Raw genomic sequence first — 17,813 nt, forward strand, 5'->3', positions numbered from 1 at the left:
GTAAGTATCAGGAGAGTCCAGGAGAAGCTACTTCTCTTGTTGCTAGCCTACATTACTGCCCCTAGAGGGCAGTTGTGTGGCTTAGTAGAACATGTGTTACTATAGTACATGCATCCTTAAACAGAAAAGGCTTCTGCTTTATGCATTATGCACTATGGAGAAATCAAAATGGTGGTTTTATGTGACTCAGACTTACAGATTTATGTTCTTTGTCTTTACATCTGTGTGTGTGGGTGTGTGGGAGAGAGAGAAAAGCTAATATGTCGCATTATTTAAAGCATACTATGTTTTGAATCAACACAGAGGGAAGACTGGTTGTGTATGTGAGTAAAATTCACAATGCTTAAAGTTATGTGAAAGTGAGAATGGGTGGGTGAGCCTCTGGGCCTGTGGGAAGACTTGTCCATTAAAGCAAATTTCCCCTGTAAACACAGAGATAGAGAGAGAGAGAGAGAGAGAAAGAGAGACAGAGAGAGATAAAGAAAGACACACACACAAAAGAGAGAGAAAGAAAGAGTGAAAGACACACATACATACACACACACACACACACAGAAGTTCTGAAAGTTCAGGTGTCCCCGCTGTGTTGTGATCACAGGTGCTGTCGTTTGTTTGGCATAAAAGGTAGCGCTTCATTCGGGATTAAATTCAGAATGTTGCTACGGATATCCAGTTCTCTATTCAAAGGGTTTTAACAAATGTCTCTAACCCTTTTCAAACTGGATTATTTTTTTTATAGTCTTTTCATATTATAGTGAAAATTCTGTTTTAACCAAATATGGTTCCCTCAAAAAAGCAGTCTCTTTTGAGTAGACCTCACTGCAGTATAATTACATCATTTGTGTAAACGAGATCAAAATATGGTTTAGAGGGCTTGGTTTGAATAATGTAGCCAAACTACAATACACATCAGCCATGCCAGAGCCAAATGAGCTCCAATGGATTGAGAGCAATTTTTTCCAAGGTCACGTTCACATTTCATTGCTGGGTAACTTACATAGAGGGCAGACACATTTATTTCACATTTAACTTCACCCTCTGAACTCTCATGTGTCCTCTCCACGTTAATGATAAAAGTGACATAAAAAGAAAATGCTGTGAAGTTACTGCAGTGGGTGTCTCGTTAGGCAGCATTGCGCAAGATTAACCAATTGTAGGCTGTTGATGTTTTTTAAAATGTCCTAAATTGGTTGAGAATTGCTTTAAAACTTATACTGTTTACCATGTTGTTAGTCGCTTTGGCTAAAAATGTGTCAGGGTAATGTAATGTAATGTAATGTAATGTAATGATGTGCATTATCAATGCAAACCGATTTTTAGAGAATCATCTTTAATCAAAAGTTTTTGTTTTGCCAAAACAAATTGCACATAGTGGCCACCAACACACAGAGTGTGTTTTACAACTGTATAACTGAGTATGTGTGACTGCAAACATGACACTCTTTCAACTATCTAAAATAACTCTGTCATAAAGTGTACCATGACACCTGCCAAACAACTATGTCATCTGATAATATATGACTCAATTCTAACAACATTCTGCGCTATTCCACCCAGCAACAGACATCACAACAAGCTAACCTAAATAACAGAAGTGTATATTTACACACTGTGCTAGATAATGCCAACTCACACACGCATGTCAGAAAGTTAAGACAGACCAGAGGCCATTTCCAAATCAGTTCTGTTTGGTTGGTTATCTTGATCAAGCTGTTCGATGTGGCAAAGTTTGAAACACGGGAGGAAGCTTTTCAGGAAGACGTCACTTTTACTTTGGACTTGGGCCATTCCTGTCCGAGTCCAGACTGCTAAAGTGATCTGACATTGTGGTTTACGCTGCTGCCATGAGATGATTTAAGCTATGGCTACAGGTGTCAGAGTTGATTAGAACTGCTCGAGTGTCAGTGCATTGCACTGCAGAACTGTATGGGATGGTTCGCTGGTATGATGTGTGGCACTTGTCAGAGCTATTTAGAGTTTGTGTGTGTCGGACAGACAGCTCTCTCTGCGTGCTACTGGGTTTCGGTGTTGGACTCGTCCCTGAGTTACGGGACGGGGATCAGAGCGTCCATCTGTTTCAGGTTACAGAGGACATGAAAGATGGCCCCAGCTCCGCTGCAGAGTAGGCTAATGGGGCCGCACAAGCCCCATCATTCTCATCATTCATGGAAGAAATCCATAAAGCTGTTTTTGCTGTGCCACAGGTTTTAAGAATAGAGTTAATTTTTCTTCCTCTCTGTTTTGTATGCTCTTGTTTTTATTTGTTATTATCTGTGTCTGTGTGTGTGTGTGTGTGTGTGTGTGTGTGTAAAAGAATGTGCATGCATACGTCTGTAGGAGAAACTGTAGGACCCAGCATCGGTTTCCAAATAGGCCATGGCGATCGCATCCCATGTAAGTGGAGTTGACAGTAAGCATTCCTCCAGCATTCTGGTCTTAAACTTCATATTTGTCCATATTGAGGTCAGTGCTGTGGAGGGAGATGCTGCAGACTTTATTTGGGGGGGGCATGTGTGTGTGTGTGTGTGTGTGTGTGTGTGTGTGTGTGTGTGTGGAGGGGGGGGTAGATCTGCCAGATTAGGGCTCGTCTAATCATCCCCCGCTCGCCTTGGCCTCTCATCATTGCCCAATCCCGTTAGCCGTGACGGCCCCCTCCGTGCCTCTGAGTCACACTTAAAAGGCGCGTCTGATTGGTCATGGGCCCGGTGGACAGGCGGGATTACCGACGGCCTGCCAAGGAACGGTGGATGGAGAATGGAGAGAGGTGGGTGGCGCGGCCAAATACTGGTCTCTAATGAGGAGGAAATGACATCCTTGAGCGATCATTACAGCTATGCTGGGGAATGTGAGAATTTGCACGCCCCCACCCATCAACACACAATGGCAAGAGGAGATGCAAAAAATCACATCAGTTTATTCAGCAATATGCCCACATGAAATATACATAGGAGCTACGCTAACTTTTTAGCTACACTAACAACCACACTAACAATAATAGTTATTCTATTTTAGAGGATTAGAATTACTCAAGGCTTCCCTCGTTTCAATCAGCTAAAAGGATCATGTTAATCTGTGCATTGTTTTGCCTGGCTGCCTGGATCACCATAACAAAGACACATTCAACATCATACCCACAAACCTGTTATAAGAACAATAACAAGTAGGACAAAAGGAGTCATTATATCCAGGACTGACTGGATTGGACCGACTCCACAAGGTCGTGACCATGGTCATGAGTTGACACGTAGGGGTGAGATTAGAAAACAGCAAACTGCCACTAGCCCTAATCCATACAGATTATCGGGGGCAGCGATCTGGAGGGGCTCCATAATACAGTTAGCTGTCAAACATGGGAAGTGTCACCATGACTACAAGCACCTCCATCACCTCTGATGCTCCAGGACAAGAGAGCAGGTGAGGGGTGAAGGTGCTGTAACACAGAGCTCCTTTGACACGAGCAACATATCCAAACCGTCCCTCGAGACATCTCCCTCTCTCTGTCTTTCCCTGACTATCTTCCTGATGTTATGTATAATGATGAGACATAAGTACTCTTTCCTGCTTGTGCATGTTCTTGTGCACTTTTTTTGGGAGGCGACATACCTCTACCTCTACAGAAAATATTGTCCTAAAATATGGAAAATGGCTTGACTTAAAATGCACCCCCTGTAAAAACAAAACACCATAAAAGATTCAGTTATTGCCATAAAAGATTCAGTTATTGTAAAGCCATTAACATTTTGGCGATAGGAATATTTCCATAGTGGGTTATAATCTGGCCACAATGCACAACAACCTACTACTCTTCCTGCTGTATACCTCCTGTCATTTTAAACGGCTGCTTCTGACTTTTCCAACTAAACATTTTCCATCCATTAAATCTTACTGAACTGAATCTGGCAGAAAAAACATTGAATGTGCTCCGACGATATAATTGAATCATGCCTATAGAGCCATGATGCGTAAACAGCTCATTTTCGTCTGCCCGCATCTCCCATGCATTGTTCTTTTCCATTTCATTCTCTCTCTCTCTTTTTCACCGGCGTGGGCTGGCTATCTGTGGAGCTGTGGAGCGAGCGGCTGTACATGCATGCTGATTGCGTTAGATAGGTCAATGCCTTTGACCCACTTCGAGCTCCGCACTCCGCAGGACGCCACACTCACTCATGTCAAATGGCAGGATGGGCAATTTCCCTCCATTTTGTAAAAGCGGCTCTCTACTGGTTTTGTTTTTTTCTTTCTTCTCTCTCTCTCTCTCTCTCTTTTCTGAATTCCCCCTCTCCTGGAATGACAGGCATGCTGTTATATAAGGCGCCATTTCTGTTTTGCTGGGCCGAGGATATCTTTTGCTTGGCGATTCAGTGGCACAGCGACAGACTGTGATGATGATCTGTTACAGAACAAAAATAAAAGCGAGCTTCTGACATGTCTGGCTAGTCAGCTGGGATTGTGTTGGTATGTGTGGCGTGTATGTCCGGTAGTACCAGAGAGTTAGTAGTGTCACAGAGTAGTGTCACATAGTCTCAGCATGAATCGAAATGTCCTTCTGTCCTTCAAAGACTTGATTAAAAACACTTTTTAAAGTATCATGCCAGCCAAACCAACTATTGTCTTGTGATGAAGATGACAGGCTCAGGCTTGTTAACTTACTGTGACAATATCCAGACACATACTTGAGATGTTGAATCTTTGCAGACCATGCTGCACAATCTCTGACCAAAGGATTGTGGGAATGTCCCATACGATGGTGTCCTGAGACAACATCACCGTCTGCTCTGTCCTCCATCTCAGTCTCTACAACAGGAGACATTTTTAGATTTAAAAAAAAAAAGTGAAGAAAAGAGGAAAAGGACATTTTAATAATTAAATGGATCACAGCAACAATCACAGTGAGAATGCAGTAACTCTCCAGTCACTGTTAAATTATACACAAGTTCTGTCTGTGTTTTTGTGTGTGTGTGTGTGTGCCTTTCTGCATCTTTAGTCTCCACGGCAAGTTGCAGTGTGCTGCCCAAGGAGTGTGTAGCATGTGTGAAACATCAGGTAATTTAATGTCAATTTCAAACTCAAGTCATCGAGTAAATTATATATCCTAAAATATCTTGAAATATACTAAATATCTTCATTATGCCACTTTCAGATGTATTGCAGTAATAATAATAATAATAATACAAAAATACTTATTTCAAGAGCACAATGAAATTGTGTATGTAATATTTGTAAACCAATGTAATCTGCTTGATGACATTCATTCTAAAATGAGGGCACACAATGTACAAGTTACATTTTTAACTGAGAAATCTTATCATCTACTGTAACTGTATTCATGAATACAGTTTTAAGTTATATTAATATTACTCTGCTAATTATAAAAATATATATATATATCCCGCCACCACCCCACTCTTCTTAATATAAATACTATATTCATATTAAATATAGTATTTCATCTCAGTTTCCACTAGAAGACAGCATTTGAACAGGGAATTCAGTGTTTACTCATGGAACCCTGAGGAGGCCCCTCCCACTCTGGTCATCGCCCTGCCCTCATAGACCAATCAGCTGCCATGGAGTCAAGGTCTTCCATTCAGCATCCCATTGTCCACCCCTCAGGACAGATGTGTGTGTGTGTGTGTGTGTGTGTGTGTGTACATGGGCGTGTGATTCCACTGGTCTCTCGGGTGAGTTCAGACTCAGTTCAGGCTGTGAGCCTTAGTGAGCCCTTTGGAAAGGTTGCCTTGCCCTGGTTCTCTGTCACTTCTCATTTCAAACAGATCAAAGATACACCAGACCTTTATGTTGCTAGAGCTCCTTTCACCTTTTCTCAAGGGTCTTGTTTCTGCCATCCTTCATCTGCAGGGTCAATGATCCATCCATTTTTCTCTGTAAACATCTGGGAGATATTAATTAGATACATCCCATGCAGGTTAAGGTTAAATCATTTATCATGAGTATATGTCTCATGCCTTTTCTGACTTTGAGGTTAATTGTAGGCATTGCTAAAAAGCCTTTAAAAGATTTGAGATGAGGATGAGGAAAGGTCAGTCTGGGTTGCGCGCCTGTAACTCTGACCATGAGAGAAAGCTGACAGGAGGCTTCTACTGACCACACTGGATCAAATCAACCCACGTCCTCCTTCAGGCCACATCAATGCCCTGATTAATCTGGATGCCAGTGTTGCCTTCGTGAGTGATAGCTAAGGTGCTGACCTATGCCTATCCAAGTGCAAACACATGCACACAAACAGGCAACCAACCAACCTTGTGACGATCAGAATGACTTTGCAGGTGTTGGTATTTAATTATATATTAACTTCTAGGTTTGAAGAGTGTACCATTTCTCTGAAAAACTATGCCAGCTTGAGCTAGTTGGGTTACAATTTAACAGTATGGCTTTCCAAACTTCTGCAGAATATCATAGCAATGTGTAGGAAGCATTCTGCATTTCTATTAGCACCCCTAAATAAACCATGCACCAGAAGTTTCCGGAATGTTTCCTGGTTACTTGTATCACTTCACACTTCTAGGCTACAAGACTAAAAGTTCCATTACAAGCTAAATGAAGTTTTGCTCAATATCTCCCAAACTTGTCTATGACTTCTGACAGAGGTCATCTGCATACGAGACAAATGAGGGGGTAGGTGAATTTACTGTCAAACTCCTGACTGTTCGTTCATTTCTATCTTCGGTACAGGGCTTGCAAATATTTAATTCAAGATCATCCTGAAATCATCCTACCCCTTATGATGATTTCAGGGTGATCTTGAAATATTTGCAAAATATTTGCAAACCCTGTACCGAAGATATTGATGTTCCACCAACAGTTTGTGAAACCCTTCTTTAATATTTTACTGCTGCAAACTAGGTCTGAACCTGTGTTAAATATTTTACTGAGGCTGCTGCCCAGATGTCAAGTTTCATTACATGGGGTCATGCAATGGTCCTCTCCTACATTAATGAAGCCCCTTCAACTCATAAACAGTAATGTTTTTGCATGCATTGAGAATTTTGCATAAGTATATGGATATTTAGATTTGCTGTGGCTTACTGCTTGGGATAGTGCCTGTAGACATTCTACTGTAACTTGACAGAGAGCTGCTTTGTGCATTCTGAGACAGACAGGACATGAAGAGAGGATCATGCCTGTAGGAACTACATTTGCCACTGGTAAATATATAATCCGAAAGAAAAATACACACCAGAATAGATGAATCCATTCACATGCAGATCAGTTTAGAAAGAAGATCTACATGTGTGTATGGTTATATACCTTCAATTATCAGTCACTTGCAGTAATATAAAGAATTTAAACAAAGTGAGCAAAGTAAAAGTTAAGCAAAGTTATGGCACAGTTTCTTCTCCCCTCATAAGACTCTTTCAGACTGATTAGCAGCACCTCTATGATTCTGCTCCTTCCAGAGGGGGAAAGAGGGGTTGCATGTACAGGTGTCACCATACACACCCCCGTACTACGTTTCAAAACTTGATTGTAGCAGATGTACGTGTGTGTGTATGTCTGCCTGAGAGAACAAATACAGAAATGTAGTCAGTCATTCACACTCAATGGCCACCATCCCTCTTCCTCACCTCCCTCAATGTGTTGTGTCTGACAGGGCGAGTGTGACATGTCCAGTGACTGTGACCAGGGTGTATAGCACACACACACACACACACACATATCACCTCCTGCCAGAGCATGCAGGCACAGCCACTGTGTCGAGTAGAGGAAGCTGACTTTCCTGGAATTGTCGAGAACGAGAGCTTTCCTGTTATGCCGTAAAAAAAAAGAAAAAAAAGAAAAAAGAAAAAGAAAGAACTCCAGCCGGAGCACGGAGTTTATCAGACGGCCGCTCGGGCTCACGGGATAATCACAGGGCACTTGGCGGCGGCGCGGAGACGGTCATGCCGCTTCTTAAGTCCTCTTAGATCTGCTTGAGCCTCGACTAGCTCGGGATCACCGGGCAGTCGGGCACTGAGGGGATTTGGCTCGTTAGCCTGTGTCGTCTGCCACAGACATGGCTCCACAAAGGGCACCGGGGCGAAATCCATCGGTGGGTCGTGATGTGTGTTTACTGCGTGAGTGAGACTATGCGTGTGTGACGGAGTCTTTATGAGTGAGTAAGAGAGAGAGAGAGAGAGAGAGAGAGAGAGAGAGAGAGAGAGAGAGAGGGGGGGGGGGTGAATTATGTTAGTTTGGGTGCAGCTTTAGTAAATTCATTCATGCTCACTAAGCATTAGACTGCATTAAATCACAATGTGCTTTAGTAGAACATGTCTGTCTCTGTCTGTGTGAGTGAGTGAGTGAGTGAGAGAATTTTGAGAGGACCTCTTGCTTGTGGTTATCATTTGCTACAGTGTGCAACCATACTGAAGTGATAATAATGTGTTTGCATGTCTTCACTCATACAAAAATCTGAGATTGGAGTTTGGGCTGGACATATGTTTCAATCATATGCTTTTCCCGAAACAGATTGTAGCCTGCACAGCTTTTGGGTTTTCTGGTGCTGGCAAGTGGCTTAGAAATTAGAATTGCATTTGTGAAAACGCAGCCGTTGCTTAAGAGGCATAGCATAAATATCAGCAATATTGCATTATCATATTTGTATGCAATGTCATTAGAAGCTAATCATTTAATAACTGGAAATTCATTTATTATTTCGTTTTGTCTACCATGGCTGGATTTCCACAAACTGTTGCTGGGTTCCTTTTTGAAACATCCTGAACAACATCTGGCTTTAGCAGCTGCACTTAAGCCGCTCTATGTTTTTATTATTGTTCTACTTTGGAAAACATGTTTGTGCTTCTCAGCTCAATTGTGTTCTCCCTAAAGTCATGTTGGTATTGCCGGGCTGACTCAGAGATGGGAATCCGGTTTTAAGGGCAGTGAGTCCAAGTGTTTGGGAAGTGGGTCAGTGAGGGAATGTGTCCCCACGGTGGTTAAACATCACAAAGGCTCGGGCGGCAGCCTTTGCCACAGGGATGACTACTCAGCCTCCCTGACTCATACGGTTACGTTAGAAATGACATATTGTGTCAAGGGGGATGGGAAAGCAGCCACGGATCCTCAAATCTAAATCATTGCTTAGATAGAGAGGGGTGATGCGTTTTTTTTGTCATCGGTCATCACAAGTTATTGTAATGTTGTGTTTTTCTGCTAAAATGTAAAAGGAGGTCATTACAACGTGTGTAATTAACAGGCTATTACCCAGTTATAATGATAACGAGAGACAAGCTAAAATGCTAATTATCCAAACAGTGATGTGACTATTTGTAAGATATACTCCAAGTCAGGAGTGTTATTGAGTTAAGGTGGCCATTCTTAAAAGTCCTAAGCTAAAAGTAACAGAAGTGCCATCATGGTTTAACACAGTGTTGAAGTTATTATTAAAGAGGAAGTACAGCACTGAAGTTATTATTAAAGAGGAAGTACAGCACTGAAGTTATTATTAAAGAGGAAGTACAGCACTGAAGTTATTATTAAAGAGGAAGTACAGCACTGAAGTTATTATTAAAGAGGAAGTACAGCACTGAAGTTATTATTAAAGAGGAAGTACAAAAATGTTTCAACAGGAAAACACAGCTTTTAAAGTGGTTTGACAAAATAGAGGGCAGAGAAAACTCTTGTGTAAACATTCATTTCTCTAACGATGCTAAGTGCACCTTTTTGTTTTGTTTTTATTCAACTGTAAGTGCATTGTTGGATTCATCTCAAAGTGGTCAATCTAGTGAGTGAAAGTACATTCCATTTTGTTACCCCATTTTGGCACAGCAATGTTCATTCACTCTGTGCATTTGTCATCTCCATCCGTTTAGTCCCAAAGCCCACGTATGTTGACAGCTCCGCTGCGTCTCTCTTTTTTCTTATAATTATAGTCCACAGCTCTTTTCTGTGTATGTTTAACCAAAATACACTCCTCTGCCTCCCCACCTCTCTTCTGTTCTCCTGCTGCAGATAGCTTTGCGGCTTCCCTGGATTTCGCTGACGACATCCCCGCTTGGCTCCGCCTGACAGGATGGACGCGCTGGAGTCGGAGTTGACCTGCCCAATCTGCCTGGAGCTCTTTGAGGACCCACTGCTCTTGCCCTGTGCCCACAGCTTGTGTTTCGGCTGCGCTCACCGCATCCTGGTTTCCCACTGTGCCTCCAACGAACCCGTGCAGTCCATTGGCGCCTTCCAGTGCCCCACGTGCCGCTATGTCATCTCTCTGAGCCCACAGCGCGGCCTTGACGGACTCAAACGCAACATCACTCTCCAGAACATCATCGACCGCGTGCAGCGGGCCTCCTCGTCCACGTCGTCCCACGCCCTGCTGCTGCCGCCGAGCGGGCCCAGCTCGCCGGCCGAGGACGGGCGCCCGCCACTGCCGCTCGCCGCCATGACCACCACGCCGCTCCCCGAGCCCGTGCAGTGCCAGTTCTGCGAGCAGGACCCGCCGCAGGACGCGGTCAAGACGTGCGTCACCTGCGAGGTGTCGTACTGCGACGAGTGCCTGCGCGCCACACACCCCAACAAGAAGCCCTTCACCGGCCACCGGCTAATCGAGCCGCTCCCGGACTCACACCTGCGTGGCCTGCAGTGCCTCGAGCACGAGGATGAGAAGGTGAACATGTACTGTATCACCGACGAGCAGCTCATTTGCTCCCTATGCAAGCTGGTGGGCCGACACCGCGACCACCAGGTGGCAGCGCTGAGCGATCGCTACGAGAAGCTCAAGGTGGGCACCAAAATTTAGCTTTCAAATCTAAAAGCAGAGGCACTTTGGCATATCTCAGTTTTTCATTGATGACACATTCACAAAGCAGTTATATTACAGGTACTAATGGTACATACAGCAGGTATACTGAAGGCTGACAGATTTACCAAAAACAACATAGTTTAATGTTTTTGACTGAACTTATTTGCTAGGGTCTTCTCTTTTTTTAAATGGAGGACACAAAAAGTTAGCACAGCCACTGCAGGCATTGCAGCATGGCTCCCATGACTCATCAGGACACCTCTCTCTTTCCATAAGTTTACAGTGATGTCACAATGATGTGAGAATATAGGTCAGCTGGAAAATATGTTTACATACCACATTATGGGTCTGACTCTTCCCTACATTGTACATTGCGTGGGTAGTATAAGTCTATGTGTCTTTCAGGAAGAGTTAAGAGCTATGATCTCAAAAGCTGAAGTACTGTCATTATCAGGTGCACCTTTCTATGTCCAGCAATAATACAGGCACTATGCACTACCAATGCATGGACCATGGCCAACTGGAGTGAATTCAATGGAGAGAATAAGTAACGTCATAAATAAACTTCCTTTGTTTTAATTTACTGAGGATGTGAGTCACTCAGGATAGAATTTAGTGCATGCAAGGAACCATCCTGCACAACAAACTCACTCCCATCTCTTGTGAGCCAGAGAGCTCTCGTGCAGGGTGCCTTGACTGACACGTAACTGAATTCGCATAAATATTACATGGCGCTCTTAAAAGTCAAGCGCACGGTGCTGGAGCAGCATGGAGCAAGCCATGTGCAGAGAGCTCCAGCGCTGTGAGGCTCATTAGCGATCTTGAGAGTGGATCGGGCTTTTGAGAAGGTGCAGGTTAAGCAGTGCTAATTGTGCTCTCGCCGCGGTGGGCCGGACTAATTGAGCGTGGCCGCGCCGACGCGGAAGCCCACTGGGAAATGGCCCCGCTCTCACCTCCGTCCGGTCCTGCTCCTGAAAGGGTCGGTCCACAGGAAGGGAGCGCCGGTGCTCTGGCGGGGTCTCGGGCAGAGGTGTCTGAAACTTGCCCCCCCCCCCCCCCCCCCCCCGCCCCTGTGAGCCGGTCAGCCGAGATGGATTAATGCAGCTGTGCTCCTGTGCTGCTCCTGCACGCCTTGTGAAGCCGCAATTATCGCCTCGCACTTAGTCGTGTTATTAAACACGGGGAAAGAAGCCGCCGCGTCGCAAGGGTGACAAGGAGTGATGCGAGCTGACAGGGTTAAACCAGCCGGAATGATTTCTGTAGACCAGGAAGTGGGACACGCGGGGCTGGATTTTGGCTGGCCTCTTAATTCTCCTTCTTAAAGCACTCATTCTCTGCACTGAAGCACTGAAAACCCTTGAAAAGGTTAACTGTTAGAGCAGACATTTCATGAGAGAGACATATGGAACATACCAACGTTGCACGTCATATTTAGCATTTTGGTCCCCAGTTGTGTGCCCCAATTTTCACAACAGGGTCAGAGCAAATCTGGACACCTGTCGAGTCTGGCGAGCTCAGAAAATACCAGCTGCCATGGGTTCTACTGAGGGAGAGGGTGCAGGGTTAAGACCCTGTTAACCCCCACCTCACTGACCCCAAAATATCCAATAGGATTAAATGAACATGTTACTAAAGTGTTAGAATGTGAATATGGGGAAATGGACAGTGGTTTTCACGGTGGGCTGTGGCAACAGTGTCAATGTGTGTACAATTACAAGAGAGCAAGTTTTCACAGAAAAGTATAGATTCCAATTGGTGCCATACAAATCTGGCAAAAAAGTACTTACAAAGAAATGTGCAAGTAACTCTAATTCAAACCAAGATCATGTGTGATTGTGTAGAGAAGTCTTTTTTCCAGTTCTAAATTCAAAGGCTCATGCTTGAGGTTTTAATAACACAAGTTCAGTTTTTTCTTTTAATTAAAGCACAAGGGTTTCTTTATCTTAATTAGTCATTTGAGCAAGTGTGTTACAGGCACAAGCGTGTTACAAGCATATTATAATGCTGCTTTGAAAAAGGGGAAACTTTTACATGGAATATTTATCACTACGCAGCAGCTCCCAGTAAGTAATCAAATTCAGTATTACACTAGAGCAGACTGTGGCAGAGAAAATAGCTGCCATTGATGCATTTCACGGTATTTCTTTGTGAAGAACATTTATCCGATATATTTGACACTCAGTTGGAATAATAATTTAGGAACTTTGAGAGCATGTGCATGTACATGGTTCTCCATAACCTCCTTAAACAACTACAATGAATTGTGTCTCTGTAATGCACTTCATCTGGCACAGTGGTGAGGGAGGCTTTATTATTAGCTCCTGTTTAGATTCAGCAGGGAGAGAGACCAAGAGAAGGAAGCTGTTTTAAATAGTGTGGTCTTGCAGAATCAAGAAGAGCTCAGACTGCAGGAAACTAAAGCATGGCTTGGGGATGACAGTAGCTGTGACTATTCCTGCCTCCCCCCAGCCCAGTCTTGCTCCCAGCAATAACTGCCACACACAGTCAAGGTCAGAATATCGTGTTGTGCTATTGTGTTGCTGCCCGAGAATAAGACCGGAAAAGGATGTGTCTAGACAATAATATACTGCAGTAGTATGATGTTAGGTTACATGCTGTGTCATGCTGGACCAGACATTACAAGTTACACACAGACACATGAAATAAACCAGTAAATTGATAATATACTTTAGCTTGTCAATTCAGGAAGTTGAGAGAGCTTTGATTAGACTCTCCTCTACCCCCCCCTCAATATTTCTAAGGGTTAAGTCATATTAAATGCAAATATTGAAAGTCGATGGGATCGGGGAGGAAAGCTAATGACTGACCAGAGAACGGCCTTCATTAGAGCTGGCTTAAGGCACCCTGTGATCAAGGCCACTGTAGGACGGAGGGCAGTCTTTTAAAATCGCATCACGACTACAGCAGTGGGACATGTGCATTCTTATAGCACCAGATAGTATTGAAAGTGATAAAACTACATTTTCATTTTAGACTGGGTTTTCATGAAAACAGTTTTTCTGTAGGACTAGTTGGGGATATGGAGGAAAATGTGCAAATTAATAAAATGGGGTGGTTTAATAACAGCAGTAATAATTGGTAGGTCACATTTAAGTACAGTTTTTAAAAAGATCAACACTTCATTGTCTTAATGCCTTATACTGTGAACCGGTCATTTTTTTCATTGACTACGGTACTTTGGCTTGCATACATATTGCCTGTGTGCTTCAAACTAAATGTAGAGCTAAGCTGCTTAGTGTAGCCTGTGATCTGAATGGCAACATTGACATCTACAGTTCAAAAGAAAAACATCAGGCCTTTCCACTCTCTTTCTCTTGCCCTATTTATTCATGAATAGTTCTAAAATATGTCATGATTACAGCTCACTGCTGTGTATTTGTGGACATGGCCACAGACCATTCTCAGTGGGAGTGTTTTTACATGTGGCTATCTATGTGTGCATGTGTGTGTGTATGTGTGTGTGTGCGTGCATGTGTGTGTGTGTGTGTGTGTGTGTGTGGGTGGATGGGCGCACACGCTAGAGAGAAAGTGACTAAAAGCCTAGGGCTTGTAAAAGGCAAGCAGCGGAAAAAAAGAAATGGAACACAGTTCCCTCTCTCCACAAGCTGGCCTCCAACCAACAACACAGGTGGAGGAGCCAGCCATTTCCTCCACCCCACCCCCATCATGCTCCTTCTCATGCGTACATATGCAGACCTGGAACACACAGATGATAACTAGACACCTCTATATAAGGTTGCGGAAGTCCACAATATAACTTTTCTAATTTCACTGCTGTCGTATTAAGAAATTTCTTATCTTGGTAACAGTTTCAAAGTCTGACCATGGCTGGAAGATTATCACTATTTATATCTTACTGTCTTAGCTGTACAGATTCACTTTTGTCTTTATTCTGATCAGTCCCTGCCCCCTCCCAGTACTGTTTAGACTAAACGGACTGACTCTTGCTGTGGCTTGGCTCAAAGCTGCTTGTCTCAGCAATAAACATAATCAGGGTGTTTATCTGCCCAAGACAGACAGATGGGTTGTATTTGGAGTTGAACTTGAAATATAGAGCACCACATGGCACAGGGAGTCACTTGGTACGAGAAATAAAAAAAAATACAGACTTGTCAACTGACTACAAATGAGTCAAATGAAGACGTACAGTATTTACGGTCATAAGCAGTGTTGTAATGTGTTTGTCAGGTAATTTTTCTCAGCAGTCCAAGGGATTATCTTCCTCTTGGGGGAGGCAGGTGGTCTCACATCTGAATTGCTGTTTCTATTAGGAGTGCATGCCACTGTGACAGTGACTGACTGAGTAGACAATTGCTTTGGATTACTCCTCCTTCTCTTTTTTTGGAAATGTCAAGGATGCTTTAGGGAAGCTAGCCTGCCATTTGTGTCCTACCAGTGATAGGTCTGGTTTGCTGTCGTTTCTAGTGGAGCTGATGTCAGCACCTGAGGTTTAGTCTCCGAGCACACATACCTTTGCTCTGTATACCAGTCAGGTGCAGTGAGCCGACAGAACTGTGCTCTTAGGATTCCACTGAAATTAGTAGCGTTAATGTGTCGGTGCGATTTCATTTTGAGCGCTTGAGTATTGTTTGGAGTTCCCAGTAATCCCCTACAAAAGTCTCATTGTATTTATAGTCACATTATCATAAGCATCCCTGTGTTCTCCAGTACTGTGCTTTGATAGCAGCTTACTGTTATATGACACTATGCTTACTGTATGACATACAGGGACATGACATGACATCTATGACATGACAAAATGCTGTTTCAGTGCACATCACGGCACATTTTTATTCAATTTCCTTTGCGCATTTTGTTGTATTTTCACTCTGCCTGCTGCTCATGTGTGTGGTTCATCTTTCCTTTGCCATCTCTGCCTGTCTTTTATCTACTGTTTGCCTTCATGGCTCTGCTGTCTTCACATCTGTGTCTGTGTACATCTGAAGAACAAGGGCTTATTGAGAACTGTCCCCAGAGTGGTACACTGCCATATTGGCTCTGATGAGGGCTGTTTACACAAACGCAAATTATATTACCTCACTCCTCTTCACCCTGCAAACAGAAATAATTGAGGAAAGATGATGCTCTCAAACTCCTTCTGCCTGATTTTCAGAAGGGCCACCAGGAAGCAAACACATTTTAATGGGAATCAGAAGGACAGTGCTTGCATTGAATATATTGTACCTCTGAATTTTCTGGATCAGACAGGCCCATTACCAGTCTACTTTTTTTTTTTTTTTTGGTCCCAATTTGAAGAAAGTATATTTAGAATTTAGAATCAATAGAATAGAATAGAGGTCAGATCTGCGGAATGTAAAGTCCTTTTGTGTCAGCGGAGAATTAAGGCCGTCCATTAACTGGTAAACTCCGTCACAATCCTCTCTGCGTCTGTTTATCCTGCATGCCCATAGGGGAGCTGCCTTTAATCCTCGCTGACCATCCCAGCGTAGCTTAATATGGTCCGCCGGACAATAATATGATGATAGTGAAAATAAAGAAGATGGAGCCTGTTTGATTCTGGGCAGCAGGGGAGAGAGAAGAGGAAGTGCTTACATAAAAGAGCTCTGCTGATAGGTGGACAGGCCGACTGTCAGTTGGGGCTTTTGATGCCTGATTTCTCGGCTGAGTGCGTTTCTGCATGGCTTGGTTCTGAGCTGTGCTCCCAGTCGCCTCTCCCAGTCGCAGCAGCAGCGCGCCGCTCTCCCAGGTCGCACTCACAGCGCTTAGCATGAGGAGGCATCAGGGAGGAGGGCACCGGCCAGAGGTCAGTCACCAATGCCCCATGACTGGGGGGGCAACACCACTGGGAATGGCTGGACAGCAGGACAAAAAAATAAAAAAAAGGGAAATTCAGACCATGTCAGCTGTACTGTAGCTTGGTTTAGTCTTATCTAGCTATGATGCTACGGTTAGTTTATTTTTCTCTAGGAACCTTCTAAGTGTAGGAGTGCGGTCCGTGCTTGTCCGAGACTTCTTTTCGTGAATTGACCGAATTGACAGTCGCCTGTGACCTGTGAATGGTTCTCTGATGTGGTTCATCTTTGCAGACATAGTAAGTTTCTCTCTTCTATATTTTTTCAGCAAGCCCTGGAGTCTAACCTCGGCAGCTTGATCAAGAGGAACAACGAGCTGGAATCCCTGATGGGGAAGTTGATTCAGACCTGCCAACACGTGGAGGTGAGTGTCCAATCTGTTGCTTCTGTGCACACTCTGGTTGCATGTATACAACTGCCTGTGCATACAGATGTCTCCCGCGAAGATGGTACTTAGATGTATAACGCCAAGAAAGATTAAACTGTAGTGAGCTCTGAAATACAAGCGGATACTTGAGCTCAGCTCAGTGCTAAAGTATAATGAATGCTTGGGTGCATTTCTCCTACACGAAGAAGACTACATAGAATGGTTGTTGTGATGATGCTTAGTATTAAGCCTGTAGCCTGTTTCTTATCAGATTTACTCAAATCTTTACAAAAATACTATAAAACAAAATACAATTGACCAAATATTATCAATTAATAATTAATTCAACCACTGGTTCTCAAGCAAATATATATTTTAAATCCATAATATAGTCAATGGAGCATGCATTACTGTATTTGCCTTGGAAATAATTTGCCATATTATGTGCATGGGAAATATATAATGTGACATATATTCATATTTCACATTATATCATAAATATATCATATGAACAACATATGAGTTGTTCTTAAAATCTCTATGGTATTTTCCTCATATTTTAAAATAGAACATTGAGAGAGGAGGGGCTTGAGATGCCTGGCACAAGCAGGGTCCATGCGTCTGGACCATGACTCATTAAGCCTCAGTGCATAATCAGAGTGCCATGGCATGGCAGCTGTCACCATCTTTAGTTATCAGACGAGAGACGAAGCCAGCTGGGCTAGCAGCCTGAGAATTCTGTTTGACCAGTTGTTGATAACCCAATTTGAAGCTAAACTAAGACATGTATCTGGGCTAGTCTTCCCACTAACAATAAAGTAAATCCAATCCAAAATCCAAAGAGAACTGCTCAGATTGGCTTTCTTGCTAATTGCCC

At 43.4% G+C, this 17,813-nt stretch overlaps 1 protein-coding gene and 1 long non-coding RNA gene across 4 annotated transcripts in view; one reads left to right on the forward strand and one right to left on the reverse strand.

Annotated features, from left to right (window-relative positions):
* Positions 1–17,813, forward strand: part of LOC121697493 (E3 ubiquitin-protein ligase Midline-1-like) — a 48,506-nt gene that overhangs the window by 21,822 nt on the left and 8,871 nt on the right. For 2 of the 3 annotated variants that reach the window (XM_042079032.1, XM_042079030.1), the window contains 2 exons: positions 9,952–10,714; positions 16,838–16,933. In XM_042079032.1, coding sequence (XP_041934966.1) covers positions 10,013–10,714; positions 16,838–16,933 — 798 coding nt within the window. In that variant the 5' untranslated portion in view covers positions 9,952–10,012. Of the gene's footprint in view, positions 1–7,676; positions 8,051–9,951; positions 10,715–16,837; positions 16,934–17,813 lie in introns of those variants that run through there. The other variant, XM_042079031.1, reaches the window with a different exon arrangement.
* Positions 15,519–16,532, reverse strand: LOC121697495. Its single transcript, XR_006026468.1, has 2 exons — positions 16,310–16,532; positions 15,519–15,808 (listed from the first exon to the last, which is right to left on the reverse strand). It is a non-coding gene; the product is annotated as an uncharacterized LOC121697495 (long non-coding RNA).

The sequence above is a fragment of the Alosa sapidissima genome, chromosome 22, assembly GCF_018492685.1.
Source record: "Alosa sapidissima isolate fAloSap1 chromosome 22, fAloSap1.pri, whole genome shotgun sequence".
NCBI classification, from domain to species: domain Eukaryota; kingdom Metazoa; phylum Chordata; class Actinopteri; order Clupeiformes; family Clupeidae; genus Alosa; species Alosa sapidissima.